The 23282-nt window shown below is 54.2% G+C and overlaps 1 protein-coding gene across 5 annotated transcripts in view; it reads right to left on the minus strand.

Moving 5' to 3' along the window:
* Emid1 (EMI domain containing 1) overlaps nt 1–22965 on the minus strand; it is a 47863-nt gene extending 24898 nt beyond the window's left edge. Inside the window, exons 1-8 of one of the 5 annotated variants that reach the window (XR_007591479.1) lie at nt 22510–22954; nt 16019–16132; nt 15586–15689; nt 5787–5864; nt 4740–4801; nt 2524–2644; nt 2076–2156; nt 921–1067 (exon numbers count right to left, since the gene is read on the minus strand). Coding sequence is in view for 4 of the 5 variants with exons in the window: in XM_050141390.1 (XP_049997347.1) it covers nt 921–1067; nt 2076–2156; nt 2524–2644; nt 4740–4801; nt 5787–5864; nt 15586–15689; nt 16019–16132; nt 22510–22913 (1111 nt within the window). In the remaining variant the exon portion in view is untranslated. Of the gene's footprint in view, nt 1–920; nt 1068–2075; nt 2157–2523; nt 2645–4739; nt 4802–5786; nt 5865–15585; nt 15690–16018; nt 16133–22509 lie in introns of all 5 variants that reach the window. The other 4 variants (XM_050141390.1, XM_050141393.1, XM_050141392.1 and 1 more) reach the window with 4 other exon arrangements.
* Nucleotides 22966–23282: the final 317 nt, after the last annotated feature.

The raw sequence follows: 23282 nt of genomic DNA on the forward strand, positions 1-23282 counted from the left end.
CAGGCTTCTGTGCATTGAGGATCATGGGGTCCCAGAAGCCTGGCATTGTTGCCTACACATGAAAGAAACAAGGACACTGAGGCTAGGAGCAAAGACAAAGAAGGTGAGATGAGAATGATGAAGTGAGAGAACGAATAAGGAATGGTACCCAGTCATTTGCCAAAGATGGAGCTGGGTGGTGTGGGCACACGCCTTTAATCCCAGCACTCGGGGGGGGGGGGATCTCTGTGAGTTCTAGGCCATCCTGGTCTACAGAGTAAGTTCCAGGAAGGAGGAGGAGGAGGAAGAGGAGGAGGAAGAAGAAGAAGAAGAAGAAGAAGAAGAAGAAGAAGAAGAAGAAGAAGAAGAAGAAGAAGAAGAAGAAGAAGAAGAAGAAGAAGAAGAAGGAAAAGAAAAAGCAGCAGCAGCAGATGGGGTTGAAATTGCCACAGTGCACTCCCTTGCTCCAACCTCTGGCAGCATGCGGGTAGGTCAGGCCAGGCTACCTGCAGGAGATGCCTGGGATCCATGCTGGTATTCAGTTGGGGAGGGGCTGGAGCCACCCTGTGCAACAGGCCCAGGGCTGTGACATTGGGAGCTCAGAGTTTGAATCTTGAGTTAGGCCTGGAGCTGCCCGGCACTTTGAGAGGCTGAACTGCAGCCAGCTCTGAGGCATGGGGAGGGCCTAATGCCAGGTTCTGAGCAGGTGGGTCTGAAACCACTCCTCATCTCCCCAGTGTGTGAACATGGCATGCAATTCCTCCCTGGCCTCAGTGTCCTTCCTTGGTGAACAGAGATTGGCAGTACCTGCTAAGCAGGGTGACAACTGGGCAAGTCCAGCATGCAGGTGACACAGGATGGATGGCCACAGGCACCAGGGTTATGGCTGCTTCAGATTCGGTTACCCCACTTCAACCCCCCGGGACCCCAGGGGGACTTACCATTCAGGGAGATATGGGCATGGGGTGGTCCAACAGGGGCTGGGGGGCCTGGGGGCCCAGGAGGTCCAGGAGGTCCTGGAGGGCCTATCTCTCCAGGGATGCCTGCAGCTCCTGTCTGGCCAGGGCGCCCTGGGGGTCCCTGTGGACCTACAGTTAAGAACAGGAATGGATGGGCATATGGGAGGCGGGATAAAGACGTCGGGGGTAGTGGGGTCTGCCCTTGTTGTTCATCTGTTACAGGGACGAACGAACACAGCATCACACCCTCTGTCTCAGTCAGGCTGTCCTGGGCTCCCTCCTGGAGGGCTTCCAGACCTCCCAGTGTCCTCCAAAGAACCCTGGTCAAAGGGGCCGGCACTGTCGTTTCGTTTCTCATCTGTCTAGCTATCCCCCATCCTGGAGGCAAAGACTGGGCCAGTTCCACCCAGTGCCCAGTTCAGGGTCTGCTGAGCAGAGTACATGAGTCAAGTGGACCAAGACAGTTTCACAGCCCAGGAACGAACAGGTACCACTGCAGGGCTGCTGAGCAGGGGCCAGGGAAGAGGACCGGGTCTGTTCACGTTAACGATGCCCCCACTGCAGGGCTGGTGAGCAGGGGCCAGGGAAGAGGACCGGGCCTGACTGAAAGTTTCCAGAGGACACTGCAATTCCAGTGCTGGGTATACCCAGGAGAACAGAACAATTTTTGTTGTTCACAAGAAAAATGTATCCTCAATGCTCATAGTAGTATTATGTAGAGCAGTCAAAACTAGAAATTATATGCCCATTAGCTAATGAATGAATAAATAAAACATAAAAAAAGAGGACCAGGCCTGTCCACTTTGACGATGCCAATGAAGGCATCCTCTAGTCCCCCGGCAGGAGGGATGCCTACGTAAGTTGAAGAGAGTCAGCCGTGGGGGCACATGCCTTTAATCCTACCACTTGGGAAGCCAAGAAAGGTGGATTTCTGAGTTCAAGTACAGCCTGGTCTACATAGCAAGCTCCAGGCCAGCCAAAGGGCATAATGAGACCCTGTCCTAAACCACAAAAACAACAACAAACAACAACAACAACAACAACAAAAAACCCAAAATCTCCAACCAACCAACCAACCAACCAACCAACCAATACAATACAAAAAGAAGCTTGGGAGGCAGCCCCAAGGGCACTCACCTGGTGGGCCTCTCATCCTCACTGGGTCCTGATTGTCAGTGTCTCCCTTGGGCCCAGGCAGCTCCCAAGGATCAACTCTGTCTGAAGAGAAAAGACCATGAAGCAGCTCTGTGGTTGCATTTGAGCCGACCCCATCCTGATCCCTCAGACAGATCCTACTATCTTGAGGTAGATATGCACCCCCCTCCCATTCCCACAGATCCTAGTAAACCTTGGGCTGAGCAGTTAGGCAGGGGTCAGCCTCCCTGTTGGGCCTGGGAGGGAAGATCCCAGGTCCCCCTCCCTTAACTGGGACTGTTTGCTTCCCAGACTCCAGCGGTCAGGAATCCCCAAGGGCTCCCAGTCATGACCACTGGAGAGCTGGGAAAACCAGTGCCCTGAGGACCAGAGGGGCATTTCCTCCACCTAAACTATCACATGGGGGTATATACCCTGCTTTACTCCTTACCCTGCAGGTCTCCATCTCCAGGGCTGCCCTGGGCAGCTGGGGAACCCCAAATCAGGGCAGAGTCCTTAGGGGTAGCTGGGATTGAGGACACCGTCCGCTCTGTGACACTCAGAACAGCTACCTGTGGAAGAAGGCAGAGATGGGGTGGGCTAAGGAACTCACAAGGGACAGTCCAGCCTTGGCCGTGGGGGTCAGGAGGCCCAAGGAGCCAGCAGAATCCAGCTGTCAGTGGAGACCTTGGGCTCACAGGGGTCCAGAATGTCATCAGAAGTGTCACACTTCATAATATGCCCCAGGGAACAGTCATTCTGTCCTGCTTCTTGCCACCCACGTTGAGCTCTGTGATCATGGGATCTGCTGGCCATAAAAGTATGCTGCTTCTGTTAAAGTTCCACAGGGGGTTGGGAGGAGCTGTGTGCATGTGTGTGTGCGCGCACGCGCGTGTGCATGCTGAAGACTGGCATACTGCCTCCCGCATGCCAAGCAAGTGCTGTACCATTGAGATTTTGCAGGGGAAACTGGGAGGGTCTGACCCCGCCCCCACACCCACATTAGGGCTTAGGACAAAGAAGATTCTGCAGATATGCCAAGCTCCTGTCCCTTGGTCAGGAAAAGAAGAGATGACCACTGGCGGTGGTCTGTCCTCACAGCGGGTGGTTTGCAGTTATGTAACTGCTCCTCCTGCTGTGATATGGCTTCCAGATTTCCCTGTGACAGCTAACACTTTACTAAACTTCTCCACATCTGATCAGGACAAGTTCCCAGAGGAGGGCCATAACAGAGAAAAAACAGCGTGTATCCATGAACATCCAGAAACCCTGGAAGAAAAAGATGATTAAAACGTGGTAGCTGCCGGGCAGTGGGAGTGCACACCTTTAATCCCAGCACTCACGAGGCAGAGGCAGGCAGAGCTCTGTGAGTTCAAGGCCAGCCTGGTCTACAGAGTGAGTTCCAGGACAGTCAGGGTTACACAGAGAAACCCTGTCTTGAAAAACCAAGGAAAGGGCTGGAGAAATGGATCAGTGGTTAAGAGCACTGGCTGCTCTTCCAGAGGACCCAGGTTCAATTCCCAGCACCCACATGGCAGCTCATACCTATCTGTAACTCCTGTTTCAGAAGATCCAACGCCCTCGCATAGACATGCAGGCAGAATACCAATATACATGAAATAAAAAAATAAATAAATTAAAAAAAATTGGTAGCTTAGGAGCAGTGAGATGGTTCAGCTGGGAAAAGTTCCTACAGCCAACCCTAATAACCTAAGTTCAATTCCCAGGACCCACACAGTAGAAGAAAACAGCACCCCCAAATTGTCCTTTGCCCTCCACACACACACACGCACAAACAGCACTCTGACATGCCCACTAAACACAAATAAATAAAATAGTTCTCTAAAAAGGTGGCAGCTTACGGCTGTAACCCCAGTTACTAAGGAGGTAGAGACAGTAGGATCTATAGTTCAAGACCAACCTGCACCACACAGCAATACCCTGTGGGGGCTTAAAGAAAATGACCCCCAAAGGCCTGGCAAAGCGACTCAGTAAAGTCCTGCCACTGACTTGATGGACCCACAGGTTGGATGGAGACAACCCCACATACACACAATAAACAAACACATGATTTAAAAAGATAGGTGGGTCTCTAATAGAAGGGCAGCCTGGTCTATTCAGTGAGTTCCAGGCCAGCCAGGGCTGCAGGGTAAGCTCCTGTCTCAGAAGCGGCCGGTTTTCTCTCTGGGACTCAGGCAGTCTCTGCAAACAGTTTTCTGGCACGAATTCTAGACTCCTGAGTTTTCCTGACCCTGTGTTTACTGTCTTCATTTTGTAACCTGAAAACCCTTCTTGAGCTAACTTGAGATATGTAATGGGCATTTTCATTTATGTATATGGTGTGGAGGGGCAGGATAAAGGACAAAGGTGAGAGGCAGGAGGGGCTCTCCTTGTGCTTGGGGACGTGCCCTGGTTTATCTGCCTGGAACTGGGCCTCCCGGAGGGATGCTATGCCAGGCTATAACACCGGGCAGTAGCTTCATGGCGAGGGCAACCGAGGAGGAGAGGGCAAAGAACTGGAGGGACATCAGGCAGGACAGGGCCATGACTTCTGGAAAGCAGTCTGCCCGAGGGTGGAAGCTCAGCGGATGGGCAGGGGAGTACAGGAAGGAGTGGGGAAGGCCAAGGTCTCCAAGGCCCAGGGCAAGAGGGGGGCTGCTCACCCACCTTGGCCTCCAGCACCTTCAGTCTCTCGGTCAACTCAGAAACTTTGCTGCAGTTGAGACAACCTGTGGGGAGGGGAAGGCTGGGCTAAGGCTAGAGGTCTAGGTCCCCTTAGGGGCCTTGCCCTTAGGGGAGACAGGTACCTAACAACCCTAATCTACAGGGAAGCAGTGTAGGGCTGGGCTGCAGAGTCACTGTAGGCCCAGGTGGACTACACCCCTCGGGGTTCTTTCTATTCGAGAAGCCTTCAGAATGGAACAAATCTCCCAGCACAGGCTCTGGGGCCCAGTCTGGTGGTCTCAGCATCCAAATGTCCAACTCCAAAGCCACAGGCAGGAAATCCTGTTGTTTCCTACTGGGTAGGGTGGGACCTGGGCTACCAGCTCTGGGGATCAACAGACCACAGTCGGATGCTACTGGCCTCACAGGTAGCACTGTCTGGCTGTCACAGAACCATACTCCAACTTCTCTGTCCATTGGTTTTTTGAAATGAAGCCTGTACAAACTGGCTACTCTGGTCTTCACCGTGGCCCCGTGTGTTACACAAATGCCAAACAGGAGGCACCTGAGTTTGTGACAAGGTGCAGTGAGTGTCCAATACAGTAACCCACACAGCTCAGAGCAGCCAGGCCCGGTGCTGCCCACTCCTGGCTATGGCACCTTGGACAGGGCAAGGTACCACTTGATCCTCCATGTCCTGCTCAGGGGAGTAGACTGAACAAGGTCTTCTGGGAATTGTGGGCAGCTATGAAGCTTGGAAGCATCTGGCTGAAGCCTCAGGCTCCCCAGTACAGAGAGGAAACTGATGAGTTGGGCATAACTACAAAAGCCCAGGGTAACAAGACTCAGGGTAGCTGGCCCAATTCAGACTCCCCTCTAGGAACACCATCTGCCTCAAGGCTCTCTGTCTGGGGGATGAGGTAAAGTAGTGTTACCCTTGATCCTCTACTGCTGGACCCAGTAGACTTCCAGGGACAATCACCACACTCCCCTGGGTCCACCCTGGTCTCCTCCACCCCAGAAGTCCCCACAAGGCTGCCCCAGACCCACCTGAGAACGCTGTGGGCCGCACTGCCATCCGTCGCATGCTGCTGCCTGACCACGTAGGCTCCAGGAAGCCAGGGGAGCCTGCAATGGAGGGACAGTGGGTTAAGAGTTTGCTGACCTGAGCTAGCCTTGCTCCATTAGAAGGCACATCATGCGGTTGTTGCTCCAGCAACGATCTCTGCTCCCCTTCACACACAGAGAAGCACAGGGAGCTGGGTAACTTCCCTGGGTCACACGACAATAAGGAGGCAGGACCTAACAAGGTGGATGGCTGGTGAGAGGGGCTGGCCCTCTGTGAGGGCCACACATAAGCTGAAGGATTCCCCAGGGACCCAGTATATGACAGAGCTGAGAGGGTAGAGCTAACAGACAAGCCCAGCTCCCAGTTCCTGAGTGATCTGCCGTCTCTGATCTGCTCTTTGCTCCCATCTGTAGAACTCAGCAGCGAGGCCTCTCTTCTTATTCAGCAAGGCCAGGAGAGAGTGACGCGTGCAAAGGGTCTACCGTTCATATACAGGGCTCAGGTACACAGTAGGTGCTCAATAAATGATTGCACGGTTGCTATGCTTGCTCTCCATACCCCACTTAGTAAGACAAGAAGTGGTATGTTTTAAATGAAAGCCAGGGAGAGGCTGGCTGCCCATTCCAGGAGTCTACCCGCTCCACACCCTGGAGGATTATCCAGCCTGGCTGGTCTGGTTTCTTGGGCCTGGGTTTCCACACAGCTGGAGGAACAGACTGGCCAAGCCAAGGCGGAAGGCGCAGCTGGAGGGCTCTCCAGCCGACAGCGCTAACTGCCCTCCTCAGCCCCCTGTGCCTGCCTTTTAAGGCCATGAAGTGTCATCCTGGGGGGAGACAAGACCCAAATAAGGCACCAGCCTGGCTGTTTGGACATGGGCTGTGGGTTGAGGCAGGGAATGAGAGGCGCCGGCAATCCAAACCAGACGGGTCTCTCTGGCCAGCCCCCAGCAGGGAGGCTGCCTGGCTCTGCTGTGTGCACATGGGATTTTTTTGCTCAGGCAACTTCCTTAAGAGTCCCAGGGACCTGCAACTTGCTCAGGTATGGGGGCGCGGGGCGGGGGGGTAAGAGCCTCCTGCAGGATACAGGAGTGGGGGTTTGCAGTCCAAGACAGTGGCACAGATGGAAGTTCCTGAAGAGAGTGGATTCCAGCGTGAAGTGCCCAGTGCATTGCTCTAAAAGAGGCAGTAATGGCAGTTAACTTGTGTTTAGTGAGTGCTCACACATACACACACACACACACACACACACGCACACGCATCCATTCCTGCACATCCTAAGCACCCCACATATGTCTTGTTTTGGTTTTACCATTGCAAACTGGGACCATATGGTTCTAACAGGTGGGCAATCAGGCATCTTCCTCTGGTCCCAGGAACAGCCAAGTGGATGGGTGAAAAGACCCCTCCCTGCTTTTCTACTGGGGAAACCAAGGCAGAGGGATGAAGTGACTTACTCATGGTCCTCCCTCTGTTCTTCAGTTCATGACCAAACCCAAGCAGGGACCAAATCCAAGCAGGGACTGTTTGCATGTCCACCTGGCAGGAAGGCTAGCATCCAGCAGGGGACAAACCCTTCACAGCCCTTTATCTTTCTGTTCCAGGTGAGAATGCAAAATGCTACTTGATTATCTTTGCAAAACACGGACCCAAAGCAGCACCAGTTTGTCTTTTTCTTTCTCTTCCTCCTCCTCCTCCTCCTTGTGTGTGGGGGGGTGATGTCTCATAGAGCCTACACTGACCTAGCACTCACTGTGTGGTCAAGAATTTGAATTTGTGATCCTCCTGTATTCACCTACCAGGTGCCATGATTACAGGTGTGTGTGCCACCATGCCTAGCTTCCAGGTGTCATGATTACAGGTGTGTGCCACCATGCCTAGCTCCCAGGTGCCATGATTACAGGTGTGTGTCACCATGCCTAGCTCCCAGGTGCCATGATTACAGGTGTGTGTCACCATGCCTAGCTCCCAGGCGCCATGATTACAGGGGTCACCATGCTTAGCTTCATTTCTTGATTTTAGAGGAGATTCTCCCTATGTAGCCCAGGCTGGCTTTAAATTTTTAATCCTACTGCCTAATCCTTCTTACCATTAGGATTAGAGGTGTGCGCCATCATAGCTAGCTTCTTTTATTTAAAAATTTATTTTTTTTAAAAAAAAAAAAAACAACTATCTCTTCTCATTTTACCATGCCAAATCCAGTTCCCACTCCCTCCCTTCGTCCCACTCCCTCCACACCCCCCCCACAATCCTCAGAGAGGGTAAGGCTTCCCATGGGGAGTCAAGAAAGTCTAGCACATTGCTTTGAAGCAGGACCAAGGCCCTCCCCACTATATCTAGGCTGAGCAAGGGAATGGGTTCCAAAAGCCAGAACATGCAGTAGGGATAAATCCTGGTCTCACTGCCAGTGGCCCCACAGTCTTTCCCAGTCATACAACTGTCACCCACATTCAGAAAGCCATGTTTGGTCCTACGCTGGTTCCCTCACTGTCAGACCAGAGTTGATGGGCTCCCATTAGCTCAGGACCCAGGCACCCACAAGGATGACCTCAGCTAAGACCCTAAGCAATAGAGGAGAGGGTGCCTGAACTGGCCTTGCCCTGTAGTCAGATTGATGACTATCTTAACTGTCACCATAGAACCTTCATTCAGCAACTGATGGAAGCAGATGCAGAGATCCACAGCAGAGCACTGGGATGAGCTCCCAATGTTCAGTTGAGGAGTGGGAGGAGTGAGAATATGAGAAAAGAGGTCAAGACCATGATGGGGACACCCACTGTTCCCCACAGCGCTTTCGGTGCGGGCATACCCTCGGAGACATACTGACTAGAGCCACTCTCCAGATGACCACCACCGTCTGTCCCTTGACTTCAGCTCCTGCCCCACCAGGACAAGGACCCTTTCCATTTGTATCTGCCAAAAGTCCTACAAGCCCCACAGGACTGCAAGCTCCTTGATTAAACTTTTGTCCGTAAACACACTCATACCTCAGGCAAGCAAAAAAATAAGCTCCCAGCAAGCATAGTAGCAGGCAAAACAGTGCAGGTGATGGCCACAGCCGCCCCGAGGACAAGCTCACAAACGCTCTATTGGCACACAGGCTGTCTCTGAGCTGCTGATCAGTGCACCTGCAGCTGCAAATCATTTTCCAAACAATTCGGTTTGGGACATTTAGCCTAGAGACAGAAAGAACTGGAAAAATGAACAGAAGGGCTGTGGATGGCTCGGTCTGGAAAGTGCTTGCTGTGCAAGCTTGGGGACCCGAGTTCAGTTCTTAGCACCCGTGTAAAAACTGTGTGTGGTCGCACATGCCTAAGCCCAGTGCTGGGGGATGGAGGGAGGATCCCTAAGGCATGGTACGAGCCAGCCAGGCTAGCTGAATCAGTAAGCTCTAGGACCAGAGGTAGACACAATCTTAAAAGAAAAGTAGAGAGAGAGTAAGGGAGACACCCAATATCAAGTTCTAGCCTCCATGTGTGTATATATATGTGCTTGCCCACATGTGTACACATACATGTACACGTGTATACACATACCTACATGCATGTACATAATTTGGACACATACCCCCACATATACATTCATACACACACGTATACATATACGCATATACACATACACACATATATGTACACACACATACATACATGCACACACATACCTGGAGCAGCAGTATAGACAGAATAGCACAAAGTGATTGTGAATTCCAGTTAGCAAAGTAAGTTCAGCTGGACCTTGTGGTGGGCACCTGCAATCCCAACACTTGGGAGGCAGAGGCAGGATGACCAGGAATTTGAGGCCAGCCTGGTCTGCATAGAGAGACCTAGTCTCAAAACTGTTTAGGTGGGGCTGGAGAGACTGCTGTGGTTAAGAGTGCTTGCTATTGCAGGGCAGTGGTGGCGCACACCTTTAATCCCAGCAGAGGCAGGTGGTTCTCTGTGAGTTCGAGGCCAGCCTGGTCTACAGAGCAAGTTCCAGGACAGGACAGGCTCCAAACTCCAAAGCTACACAGAGAAACTCTGTCTTGAAAACAACAACAACACAACAACAACAAAAACAAAACCCCCCAAAAAAGGAAAAGAAAAGGAAAAAGAAGAAAGAAAGAAAGAAAGAAAGAAAGAAAGAAAGAAAGAAAGAAAAGATGCTTGCTATTCCTTCAGAGGACTCCAGTTTGGTTCCCAGCATCCTCATTGTTTGGATCACAACTGCCTATAACTCCAGCTCCATGGGATCTGACACCCTCTTATAGCCTCTTTGGATACCCGCATTCTCATGTGTCTATGTACATGCATACACATGTATGCACGCACACGAGCACACACACACACAACCAGATTATAAAATTTGTTTTTAAAATATTATTTTGGAGCTGGAGAGATGGCTCAGTGGCTAAGAGCGCTTGTTCTTGAAGAGGCCCTGGGTTCAGTTCCCAGCACCCACATGATGGCTCACAAGCCTCTGTAGCTCCAGCTCCAGGAGATCTGGGCACATACAAACACGAAAGCAGAAAGCCCATAAAATAAGTAAATCTAAAAGGGAAAAGTGTCTGGGTGTAAGGCTAGGGGTGTGGTTTGTTCAGGGGAGGATTGCTGGCCTAGCACAAGCAAGGCCGTAGGTCCCATTCCCACTGGGGTAGTTTAAATGTGATTGGCCTCCATAATCATAGGGAGCAGCACTATTAGGAGGTGTGGCTCTGTTGGAGTGGGTATGGCCTTGTTGGAGGAAGTGCATCACTGTGGGGGTGGGCTTTGAGGTTTCCTATGCTTAGGATATGACCCAGGGTCTCAGTTGACTTCCTGTTGTCTACAAGATGCAGGACTCTCAGCTTCTACTCTAGCACCACATGCTTGGGTTGGGTGGGGGTGTCCTGCTATGGTTAAGATATTCCATCACTCCCATTGGTGTTTGGTCAGAAGCCCTAAAGCAGGCTCATGGTTGAGGCCCTTCTTGCCCTGAAAGACTCCTCCAGCCCCATATTGTATACTAGAAGGGCCCTAGGCTGGTCTCAGAACCCCAGATCCCACTCACTCTGGGGCACTTCCCACTATCTAGGAGGTCCCCAACTGTCTGCCTGCATGTATACATCCCCCGCCCCAATTCCCACAGCCATGGTTCCTATGCCACCTCCGCTAGGAAGCCTTCCTAAACAGGTCAGGTTGCCCATCAGTGCCAATGCCTTGCTAAAGTGCTCATCGCTCAGTGTGCTGACCCCTGAGGCCGGTGTGCTCTGCAGTTTCTAGCCCCGTGCTCCCCTTCCTGTACCAGTGCTCTTCCACACAGCAGGGCATGGAAGAGCACCACGGCCCAGAGAGGAGGTCTCTGCCCTGTCCACACAGCAAGACCAGGGGGGCTGGGTTCCGACCCTTCCCCAAACTGGAAAAAAGGAAGAAGCAGTTTGGGGGTCTCTGGGCTCCCTCAACCCTGTGACTTTTCCTACGATAGAGCAGAGCTGGGGGGAGGGGCTTCCTGGTTCACATCTGACCCCCCCAGGCCCACATGGCTTGGTGACCACACAGACCTTCCTCGCTGGGTCATGTCTCCTGTGTGAATTTACTTTGCAGATGTAAATATTTGCTGACCGCCAGCCGGTGGCCTAAGTCAGGGCTTAGGGTCAGAGCTGGGGCTCTGAGCTCTAAGAAACCTCCGGTCCAATGAGGGGGCCTCTGGGAAGGCTTGCTATGTTCCTGGCCTGGTCAGGGTGGGTGAGTTTCATTCATTATATGCCCACTCTCTGCCAGGCCCGTTTCCAGGCACTAGAGCTGAAGGGTCACACTGGCAGTGGGGCCAGCTTAGTCAGCCTCCCCGCGGAGCACCAAGGTGGTCACAGGCAGACCAGCTAGCCACTGTCAAGGCCACAGGGTGCAGGGAGAAAGCCAGTGCGGCACAGGGTGAAGGGTGTGTGCGTGAGAAGCTGGGTGTTATGGGAACGTAGGATGGCAGTGGCCTGCTGGATTAGCAGGGAGGAGGGGCTGGCTGAGCCTTCTAGACAGGAATGGGAGTGGATGGGTGGTAGAAACGGGCGGGATGACAGAATATTTAGCCCTCGGGACTCTGAGCCTATAAAGCAGAGGCTTGGCTCTGTACCTGGCACCTGGCTGGCATAGGCAGACATAGAGAGTGGAGAAGCTGAGGGGCCCTGGAAGGACGTGGCCACACCCTGTCCCACATCTGCTCTGAGGTTTTGAGGCTGTGGACTCTGAAGTGAATGTCCACCTCTGGTTCCCCGCCGTCGGGGACAGGGGCCGTGGAGGTTCTAGGAGAGAGACATACATATTGGAAGGCAGTAACCAAAGAAGAGAAGCAGAGGCCACACGTCTCTGGGGAACCCATGAACAGAAGAGGGTGAGCCCCAGCTTCTCCACCTTTCTGTCTGGGGATGCTAAGGCCAGCCTCACGGCACCCCACCCGTCTGATCAAGCTCCTCGGGGAGTGGTCAGCTGTGCTACAGCAGAACTGATCATTCCGGAGCTGGCTTGACCTGGCTTTCCCTACTCTGAGCCTCACTGTGGGTGACAGAGGACAGTTGGTGGCTTTCCTTCCCCATGTCACTGTCATTGCAGGAGGGGCTGAGGCAGGATGCCACTGGAGAGAACCGGGTCACAACACTTACATACTGTGTGACCTTGTGCAAGACCCACACCCTCTCTGGGCCTAGTTTTTATCATCTGGACTATGGGACTGGTGGACAGTAAGTCTTCAGGGAGCCCTGCAACAGAGTTACGGAGTGAAAGGGCAGGGAAGGGCAGTCCCCCACTCTGCACAGGTTTAGGCACTGGCCCCTCTTCCAGCCAGGGCCCTGGCACTGTGCCAGCTCTCTGCCTGCCCTGCCTGTGTAGTATATTTTGGCTTTGGATCTTTCTCATCCATTGTTTCCACAAGTAGGTGGCCAGGCAGAGCCTGAGCCAGGCCATTTTTAGCCATATTGCCTCCTCCTAAAGTCTGGAAGGACCAAAAGATGGGCGAATCTCAACCCTGGCTCTTTTATGCTGTGTGACCCCCAGGCTGGTCCCTTCCCCTTTCTGAGCCTCACAATCCCCATCTGTAACATGGGACCTTCATGGAGGTCATGAACAATGTTACTGTCACAGCATGGACGTCCCCTTTCCATATGTGAGGACATGGTTCCCTGTATCTGCTGGGTCACCATGGTCACCCCCAGCATAGGCTGCAGAGAGGAAAGATTTATCTGGAGTATATGAAAAATGTCGGGCACAACTGTCCACTTTAAAAAAAAATTCTGGAATGGCAATGTTTCCCTTCCTCTGTAGCTGGAAATGAAGCTCTGGGACCCAGGGTCATATCACAGCTGTGGGATGGCCACAGGAGCAGCCAACAGCAGGGGAAGCAGCTGGGGGGACATGGCCTAAATCCAGCTGTGGGAGGAAGGGCAGAGCCCACGGTGAGCCAGCAATGTCCCCACACCTCCCAACTCCCGTGCCCACAACAGTTTTCCAGAATATTCGGACAGGGCCTCTGTTCTTCTTAGCCTTGTAGGTGGGATAGCCCTCCTATCCCATTCGTCACCGTGAAGCCTGACACCACCTTGCCCCAGGAACACCTGGGGAAACAGACTCCATTCTCAGACTCAACATTATTACGGGTGGGGACCCTGAGGCTTGGATGCACCCGACAACCTGGTGCCCTTTACTGATGCCCCCACATATACTCTGTTTTTGTTTTGTTTTGAGATAGGGTCTCACGATGTATTCCTGGGTGCTACAACTGGGATTGAAGGTGAGCATCACCATACCCTGTCCCTCCCCGACCCCGCACTCTGAACAGGCACAGTGCTCAGACTGCAGTCCTCCAGGCCGGGCTCTTGCATAATACCTGGGGAGTTCTGAGCTAAAGGTTCCACAGCCAGTGGGTGGTGAAGCTGGCTTGGCCAGGAAACCCCAGGTACCTGGTGCCCAGGGGACTCTGAAGGCCCCACAGAGACAGAGGGAAACATTGGAAGTGGCCTGGCACACAGCCTCCAGTCTCTGCCCCCACATCTGCTCTATCTTCACCTGCTCACCAGGGCCCCGGGGACACAGTAGCCATTGTCTGATAACGCCTCACCCGACCTCCCACATCTTGGGGTTTGCCCACAGTACCCCTGTGGTCTCCTTGGCAGCCGCCCCCAGCAGCTGGCTTTCCTTTACCCTTGGGGCCCTTCCATCTTCTCTGCTGGTGGGGAAGGCACTGGTCCAGGCTTCTACCCCTCCCATACTGACTGCACGGTTCCCTCAGCGGGGATGTCTGATCTAGGGCTTGCTCACCCCGTTTCTCTGCAGCTCCACTTGAGACCACTGCCTCAGAACTGGCAAATCTTCTCCTGTGTCAGCTCATGTGAGGGATGGAACCCAGAGCTTTACATATGCTAAGCAAGCACTATGTCACTCATAATGGACTCTGGGCTACAACCCCACCTCTCTGCCTTCAGTTCCTGTCATGAGTTGGGGGAGGGCGGCTTCACTCAGCTCCTCACTCCCCTGAGGCAGAGCCCCACTTTCAATGTCCCTGTTTGCGCTAAGGCCAGCGCCTCAGGTTTTGGGCCACTCTATCCCCAATAGGGCCAAGCCTGGGAATGAAGTTCTTGATCTCACACCTGCTCTGTGAGCTCAGCCATGCAGTGAAGCAGGCAGCAGCACAGGAGGCAGGAAGGCCCAGGGAGAGCTGCAGGCTCCAGCACCGAGCCACCCCAAGCTGAGCACGTACAAGGGCTGTGTGTGAAAGGGTCCCTCTGGATGGGACACATTCTGCACATGGGGAACACAGATGACTGTACCCCAAAGACCCAAGACAACAGAACCAGGCAGACAGCATTTCAGTTCCAAGTCTGTCACATAGCTCTGGGCACCCATGACTTCACAGGGTCTTAGACTCTTCTACCACAGAGTGGGGATCACTGTACCCCTTTCCTAGCTGGCTCAGATAAGTGGTCTAGGCTTTGCTATCCTGTGGAGACATCTGGATGATCTCCCCAGTGCAGAGCTTGGATATTGAACATCCCATAAGCTGAGATGCTGAGCCTGTGGTCCTCAGGGCAGCACTATTAGTTGACCTTGGAAAGGCTGGGTCCATGGGCTGGGGATGGAGCTCGGCTGGTAGAATGTTCGCCCCACACGCATGAAGCACTAGGGCATGGTGGCACACACTATAATCCCAGCACTCGAGAGGTGGAGGCAGGAGGCTACACAGAAAAGTCCAAGAGTAGCTGGGTGGTGGCGGCGTATGCCTTTAATTCCAGCACTCGGGAGACAGACAGATCTCTGTGAGTCCGAGACCAGCCTGGTCTAAAGAGTGAGTTCGAAGACTGAGAAACCCTGTCTCGAACTCCCCCCACCCCCAAAAAAAGAAAGTTCAAGACTTACCTGGGCTACCAAAACCTCTATCTTTGAGAAAGGAGGTGGGGCCCAGCAGGATTCTTTTAGGCCACTGAGAAATGCCCTTACAGGGACACTAGCGCCCAATCCAGCCCTTTCTGTGTCGGCCGTGAGATGTTCTCCTTCCCACAGGCCCAAAGCCCTAAGACCAAACAACCAGTCGGGCTGGAAGCTCCAAATGTGAACCAGAATAAACCGTATTGCCATGTAAATGCATTGCATGAAGTATTTTGTCCTAAGACAGACGTGTGGAAAGCTGGCTCACACACGTTAGAAGAAAGGCCTTGGGATGGTACGACTAGAAAGAGTGAGGCCACCTGGGTCCCTAAGAGGCCAGCTGTTACCATGAAGAAGACAGAAGGCATCATCTGGACGGGAGGCACTTCACAAATGTCCCAGGTCCCAGGCTTTCCTACCTTCCTCACAGGTCACCCCCGAATGTCCAGGGCAGCACCTCCATTCGCGGGCGGTCACTGTCTTGTATATCACTTTGTATGTGGGCCTCACCACCGTCCTGTAGCTGAGAGAAAAGCCAGGAGCGCCAGCTCAGCCTTCCACCAACTTTCCCGCTCTCCTGTGACGTCGGCTTCCACTTCCAGCCTTGGGTTTAGCTCTTTACTCACCACCGCGGCCACGGACTAGCCTGCTCCTCACTGTGCAGTCAGAGCTCTAACATGATCCTCCATGCAGAGGCCCTGAAGTTCCCCCCTACACAATGCTGCCTTTGTCTCACCTATCCCGAGCCCCCCCCCCCGACTTCCTGGGCACTCCATGCAATCACTCAGGTCTTAGCCCGTGCTGTGCCCCAACGAGAAGAGCCAGTTCCTTCCCCACCACAGTGCCACTCACCTGCTCCCAGGGCAGCCCATGGGCCACGGGCAGTTCTGCAGCACTCGCTGGAGGTAGGTGCCATTCTGCACATGGCACGAGACAGTGCGGGTCACCACGTAGGAGCACCAGTTCCTAAGACAGACCCACAGAAAGGAAGTTCAAGTGGCAGGCCCAGGACTCCAAGCAGATGGGTGAAGGGGACCAGCTGTTCTCCAGAGCCCTGTCTCAAGGCAGGGAGACCCCTGGGTTCTGTGTCTTTTAAGTGTGGTAGCTACAGAGCCACTAGTTCATAAGAAAACTTAATGACCCCCATGCTAGGGGCTCCCAGGAGGCCTCAGGGAATGAGCTACAGGGGCAAGATGGAGCAGGGCATGATCATCACGGCTCTGCCTCACTTCTGGTCTCTAACATTGAGTTTCTGCCCCCCCCCGGGGTCCCCTGCCGCCCGTTGAAGCCTTTTAGAAAGAAGCATACCTTTCCAAAGTTATTCAATCTTCACCTGTTTCTTAGGAAAAACATTTCCAGTCAGGGGTTAAGAGGCAAACCCTGGGGTCAGCTGGCACTGAGGCCAACAACCACCCACTGAGAACCTCGGTCTCCCCATGTGGGAAGTGGCCCTTACGTCAGGGTGCAAGAACTTCAGTAAAGGAAGAATTCCTCACGTGCCTCAAGTGTCACAAGCAGGCTCCCCTCAGGGTCTGTGACGGACAGCACTCGGCCCCAGAGGCGGTTTGACAAGCAGGGCTTATCTTAAGGTTGTGCACACACAGGAACACGTGCACGGAAGCGGAGCGTGGGCTAGGCTCTTTCCCTCTGCTTTATTTTTCTTTGTTTATTTAAGACAGGATCTCATTAGGTATCCCAGACTGGTCTCAACAATCCTCCTGCCTCTGCCTCCTAACTCTGGGACCACAGGCATGCGACGCGACATTTTCCAAGCTCCCGCCGTCTGGAAGGACGCTTGTTTCGTAGCTTTGGGCTGTGTGTGAGAGCCGGTTCTCAGGTTAGCCTGCTGAGGCCTAGCCTTCTGCCATGGTCTTGTAGCCGCTCAAACTAGTGCCAGGTTTGAACCATGCCCAGCATTGTGACGACCCTCACTTTTCTTGCTCCTGTCAAGCCTGACCATCCCATCCATCAGCTGTTCCTTCCCTGGACCTCCCTCTCCTTGGTCGGTTCCAGGGAGGCCCAGAGGATGAGGGCACTTCCTCGGCCTCACAGACTGAAGCTTTCTCTTCCTTGTAGGTAGAGTGGAGCTGGGGCAGCTGAGTGGGGGGTGGGGACTGCTGGACTGGTGCAGGGAGGGGACAGGGACATTCCAGGTGCTCAGTAGCCCTCAGCCTTGCCTGGGGTCAGGAGCCCAGAGCAATTTGTTGGGGCTCAGGAAGGAGGAGATGGTGTCAGGTGGCCTTTCTCAGTCTGGGCTGTCTTCCCTGCAGACTACTCTTCATGGCCTTGAGCCCAAGGTCAGCAGCTTCCCAGGCTGAGGCCTTCACAGAGCCACAAACCATGTCTCAACCAACACACAGGGCAGATGAGAACCAATGACTCTGGGAATCAAAGGCCAGACCTGGCCAGCTACATTCTTGGGCTCAAATCTGACTCTGTGCCCCCAGCTTGGTGACATGTTGTCTTCTCTTCCCAGGGTCTCAGTTTCCTCTCTAAAATGGAAGGACGTCTTTCTGGCTTAGTAGAGAACCATTTAAATACTCATAGCATATAGTAAGCTGTGTGTGTGCAATTCGGCATCCTGACGGGTCAGTCGTCTGTGCTTAGAACATTGCATCCTAGCTCTCTCACGGAGGGGACACGAGCATCAGCGAGGCAGTACCTGACCTCTCACATGGCATCCACGGATGGGGACAAGCACAAACCAGCGACCTAACTCTACATGCTAAGGGAGGTAGGGAATGGAGGGTTAACCACAGCAGGTTCTGAGCATCAGGAAGAGAGAGGAAGCAAAGGAGAAACACGGTTGGCTCCATTAATGGCACTCCTTAGATGGGTGTGGTGGCTTGACCTGCATTGTCTGTGCTCTGGAGGCTGAGGTTGGGGCTCGGTTGGCCTAGACCAGATGACAACGCAAGACTCCCACCTCAGAAAACTAAAATATAATGGCAAATGGCTCAGCTGCAAATGCCTGATGTTGAATCCTTGGAACCCACGTGAGGGTAGAAGGGGGAAAAAAATCAACTCTCCAAAGTTGTCCTCTGACTTCTACACATGTGTGATAAACACACATACACACACGTATACACACGCATACACACACACTCACGCACACACACATACACATACTCACACGCATACACACACACACACCACACACACACACACACACACACTGTGGACAGTCTAAGATCATGCCCTCTATGTTTCCACACAAACAGTGTCATATAGTCTCACCATGCACACCCGTGCACACACACACACACAAACTGGCAGAGGCAGGCTCAGCAGGGCTCACATGCATTTGAGCTTCTGGGCACACGGCACACCCAGCCATGCTCTGCATGCGTGAGAATACCACCCCTCCCCAGCTCTGAATGAGGCAGGGGCAGTCCGAGAACTGTGGAGACTCACAGTGTTCCCAGTTATTTGCCACATGCCAAACTCTGCCTGAATCCCCTGTGTGGACACTTGGAGCAGTAGCTGACCAGACATTTTATACAGGAAGGGATACTCAAGCCAGGAGGAGTGCAAGGTCAGCGGCAGCTGCCTCCTCCATCTGAAGGAGCAGAAGCCCAAGCTCCGACCTCGCCCACTTCCAGGCATAGCAGGAGGTTTGGTTTTTTACATCTTATTTGTGTGCGTGAGCAAGTGTGTGTGTATATAATTGTATGCATTCCTATGCATGTATGTGTGCATGTAAGTATGTATGTGTATGCATGTATGTGCACGTACATTTGTGTGCACATGTGCAAGCATATTGTATGCATATGCATGTGTGTGTGTGTTCATATGCATGCGTCTGTGTGTATGCCAAAGTGTGTGAATGGAGGTCAGAGCCCAACTTGTGGAAGTCAGTTTGTTCTTTAATGTGGGTCCTTGGAATTGAACTCTGGTCATCAGGCTTGGTGGCAAGCACCTCCACCTGCTGAGCCATCTCAGTGGTCCCTGTAAGCTTTTTGCAAAGCATGGATTGAATACGGTCTCTGCTTGCCATGGAACTCAAAGTTCACCATGACTTCCCATTGTCCTGCAACCCCTGTTGCTTCCATCCTCAGTGCTGCTCACATCTACTGAGCACTCACGGGCCAGGCTGCCCCTTTTCCACTTCTGTTGTTTAGGATCTATTTGCAGAGCTCCACTCCCTTATTCTGGTAATTCCTGTTCACCCTTCAAGGTCCAGCCAAGACTGAGGTCTCCTCAGCCACGCACAATAGTCCTAAGCTATATTCTCTCCCATGAGATGAGGGCATAGGCAAGGACCAAGTCCATACAGAATTCAACTCAGGGATGTTTGTTGAATGACTGCGTGACCGAGAACACTGCAGCCTGGGCAGAGAAGTCAAGACCCAAGGCTTTCAGAGAGAGACATGCAACCAATACTCAGACACCCTGCCGTCTCTGAGGACTGCCTTCCCTGAGGTGTGGCCGGTGACAGAGGTGCCCAGAGGCCAGGTAAGGCTGAGAGGTGGGTCATGGGTAGGGCTGGAAGGAGACAACACATCCCTTCCTGGTCCTCCACCTCTGCCCACTCAGCACCTCCAGAACCTCCAGAGGCCACTGAGAGGGGCAAAAAAAACAGGCCAAACCAGCTCCTCCTGGCCCCAGCGGCCAGCCCAGCGGTCGTCCCAGATGTCCTCCCAGATGTTCTCCCAGCTGTCCTCCCAGTGGACCTGCGCACCTGCCTGTATGGAGTGGCCCAGGGGACTTTGTCTCCTCAGGGCCCAGGGCTGTGATTCGGAATAGCGATAGGAACTAATTGCAGAAGGCAGCCAAGCAGGCCAGGGGCCAAGGGCCGTTATGAAAAGGAGAGGAAAGAACTGAGACAGGCCGGTGGGGGTGGGGTGACAAGAGCCAGAACCAGAACCGTACCAGGGTACAGCTCCAGTCCTGTGATGTAGTTTCCTACAGCTGTCAGTGACCCTGGGACATGGTCCCGACTGGCTCAGACCTTGCTATGCCCATCTGCAAATGGGGAGAGCAAAGCAGCTTCCCTGCAAAGTGCTCCGTGAGCCCTACCTCTGGGGACAGTTCCTCCTGGCCTGAGGTGTCAGTCAGCTATAGCTGATGGCAGCCTAGTAGGAGGGGCCAGGACATCAGCATCATGCTGTCTTCACAGGGTTCCACAGGCCTGGGGTTAGCCATGTGGGCATAGAACTGGCATCTGTGAGTGGCTGGAGCCATTCAGAGAAATGGGACTGAGGCTGGGAGGGATGTCACAAGGGCAGATAGCAGTCCTACTAGGTGGGGGATAGGGACTGGCAACAACGACAGGTTCCAAGGTAGCTCCGCACAGCCCCTGGGCACCCTAGCTGTAGGGGGCCCGAAGTCTCACCACATTCCTGGGGTTGGGGGTGGCCCCTTGGATGCCTTCCCAGGCCACCCCCTCCTCAGGCACAAAGCCTCTTTTCTGCCTTCCGTCCCTCAGCTGCCAAGGGGTGCCTGGGGCGCCTGGCTGGGAGTGAAGGGAGGGCTGATCGGGCGCGACATCCCCATGCTGTCTCCAAGATGCTGGGACAGGGCCATGGGGGGAGGCCCTGGCAGCCGAGGACCTCAGTTAACTCCAGTTTGAGGTCCCTACCCTACTTAAAGTTGGTCACAGTGGGGATCCACGTACGTGGCCAGCACTGGTTTTCACTCTCAGAACAGACCTTCAAACACAAGAACAGCAAAAGAGGAAACTGAGGCTCGTGGCCATGGTCTGGCCCTGTGTCTATAAAACGGGGGTGAGGGCACAGCAGGAAGGGCTTTGTGACCCTGACCTTGTGACAGCAGTCTGTACAGAGATGGAGGAACAGACCCCAGTGAAGACCAGAGACCTGCCCACAGGCAAAGCTCCCCCCCACACAGGACGCCCTGCGGCTCTGGGCTGGCTGGTGGGGACTATGGCCATAAGCTTTCTCTTCCATCACCCCGTCTGACCCTGGGAAGCCCAAATTCCTAATCCCTCTCAAGTCAGCATCTGGGATTTTGGGGGCTTGCTGTACGGGCTGGGACAGGTCATCTCTGTACCTCTGTTTCTCTAAAAAACATAAGAGAAGGAGCCTTGGATGGCAGCTGGGGAAGGTTCTAGAGGCACCAGAAGTAGGAAGAGGGCCAGCCCAAACCAGCTGAGGCTGGTACACTGTAGGTGGTGCTGTGACATCTGCCATACGGCTGTCCCTATGCCTCTGCCACTTCTGCCCTCTGAGTCTGCTCATGTCACCTGCTCCCCGGGGACCTGCTGGCCTCTGACCACCGAGAAAGGGGAATTTTTGAAAGGAATGAAAGACTGAGGCCGCAGGGGGCTGGGGCCCCGGAGGCCAGTGAATAGGCTGAAAGGACTAAGAGGCCAGGCTAGTCCACATTGTCTGTCCCGGAGACAGAAGCAGGGACCGCAGGCCGAGCAGGGGCCAGGGCAGGTTCAAATTCTGCCATCAAGCCCAGCTCTTTCACCCACGAGGCCCGATCTCGGCTATCACCGGCCTCAGTTTGCTCCTCTATTGAATGGGGGCAGGTTTTCCTTCATTCTTCAGTCCTGAAAGACACCATCTAGAAAAGGCCCCACAGGACCCTGTCCTGGGAAACACTCCACAAAAGCCGGCAGAGAGTCACAGGCTGCTGGAGTTCCAACAAAATGCCAGGTCCCAGGGGAGCCTCTGACACTGACCCACTGTGTAAACTCCACCCCAGTCCTTCCTCCAAGCGAAATAAATAGCTGGGGCACTAAAAAAAGTCAGCAACAGGGAAAAGGGGAGGAGATCCCTGAAGCGCCAGGCCCACAGAAGTCCCGAGGGGCTTTGGTTACAGTGCCATGGGGTTTATCTTCTGGGGGCTCTGGGATCTCAGGGGAGGAGTAGGGGAGGCTGTCTGTCCTTTCATACACGGGTAGGTGAGCGGGTTCTCCAGAGCACCGGGCGCCTAGGTCTCCGCCCCCACAGTTATGGTATGGGGATGAGAGATGGAGCCCCTGCTCCAGTCCCAGACTGCCACCAATGTGGGAGACAGGTCCCTTGCTCCAGTCCCGGGATTGCACGGAATTGAGGTCAGGTCCGCGTCCCGGTGTTGCAAGGAGCTGGCTGGGGTCGGGTCCCTGTACCAGTCCCGGGTTTGCACGGAACTGAGGTCAGGTCCCTGTCCCAGTCCCAGTGTGGCAAGGAGCTGGTTGGGTTCAGGTCTCTGTCCCAGTTTCAGCGTTGCAAGGAGCTGGAGTCCTGTTCCCTGTCCCAGTCCCGGGATTGTTCGGAGCTGAGGTCGGGTCCCTGTCCCAGGCTCGGGGTTGTTCCCAGGCTCGGGGTTGCACGGAGCTGGGGTCCAGTTCCCTGCCCCAGTCCCGAGATTGCACAGATCTAGGGGAGACTTACCTGCGACCCGAGAACCGGGCGCCCGGGACGCTCCACGCGGCGCCGCCTCCCGGGAGCAGGAGCCCGAGGCAGAGCAGTGTCCAGGCCCGCGGACCGCCCATGCTGTCGTCCCCGCCGCTGCCGCGGTCGCGCAGAGCCGGTTCCGGGCTGAACAGGGCGGGGGCGCGCTCGGCTTCGCCCGCCCCTCGCCCCCCGCCCCCGCCAACCCGGAAGCCGCCCGCGCCCCCGCCAGGACGCCCTCCAGGTGCCCACCTGAGCCACAGACCGGGAAACCAAGACTCTGGCCGCGGTCCCCCCAAGCTGCCAAGACCCGAACCCACCACTCCTGAGTAATCACGCCCGGAGGCACTCAGCTCTGACATCTTTGAGGAACCGGGTTCCCGAAACATGCAGGATCCGCCCATCGACCCAACAAAGGCTTCCTGAGCTGTGCCATTGTCCCGGGCATCTCACCCCGCATATCCTGCCCTGCCTGAAGCTTTTCATCACTCCATGCTGGTCAGGCAAAGTTGTCCAAGTTACAGATACGAAACCCAGGGCCCGGGCACTCTCTGGGCGCCCCCTAAGTGCAGTGTCTCTGTTTTACAGATGGAGATCCTAAGACCCAGAAAGATGTCACCTACCCAGAGCGAACACTCTGGCAGTGACTGGCAGAATCGGTCTTAGGGCCTCAATCGCCGCAGCTCAGTGTTGGGGCCACTTAAGCACATACATAGTCATAGTGTGGGCCTCAGTTTCCCATTTTGTAAGGACTGGCTGAGAGTGGAGGGTAC

The sequence above is a fragment of the Alexandromys fortis genome, unplaced genomic scaffold (assembly GCF_014885135.2).
Source record: "Alexandromys fortis isolate MF-2015 unplaced genomic scaffold, M_Fortis_MF-2015_v1.1 scaffold_7, whole genome shotgun sequence".
Taxonomy (NCBI): domain Eukaryota; kingdom Metazoa; phylum Chordata; class Mammalia; order Rodentia; family Cricetidae; genus Alexandromys; species Alexandromys fortis.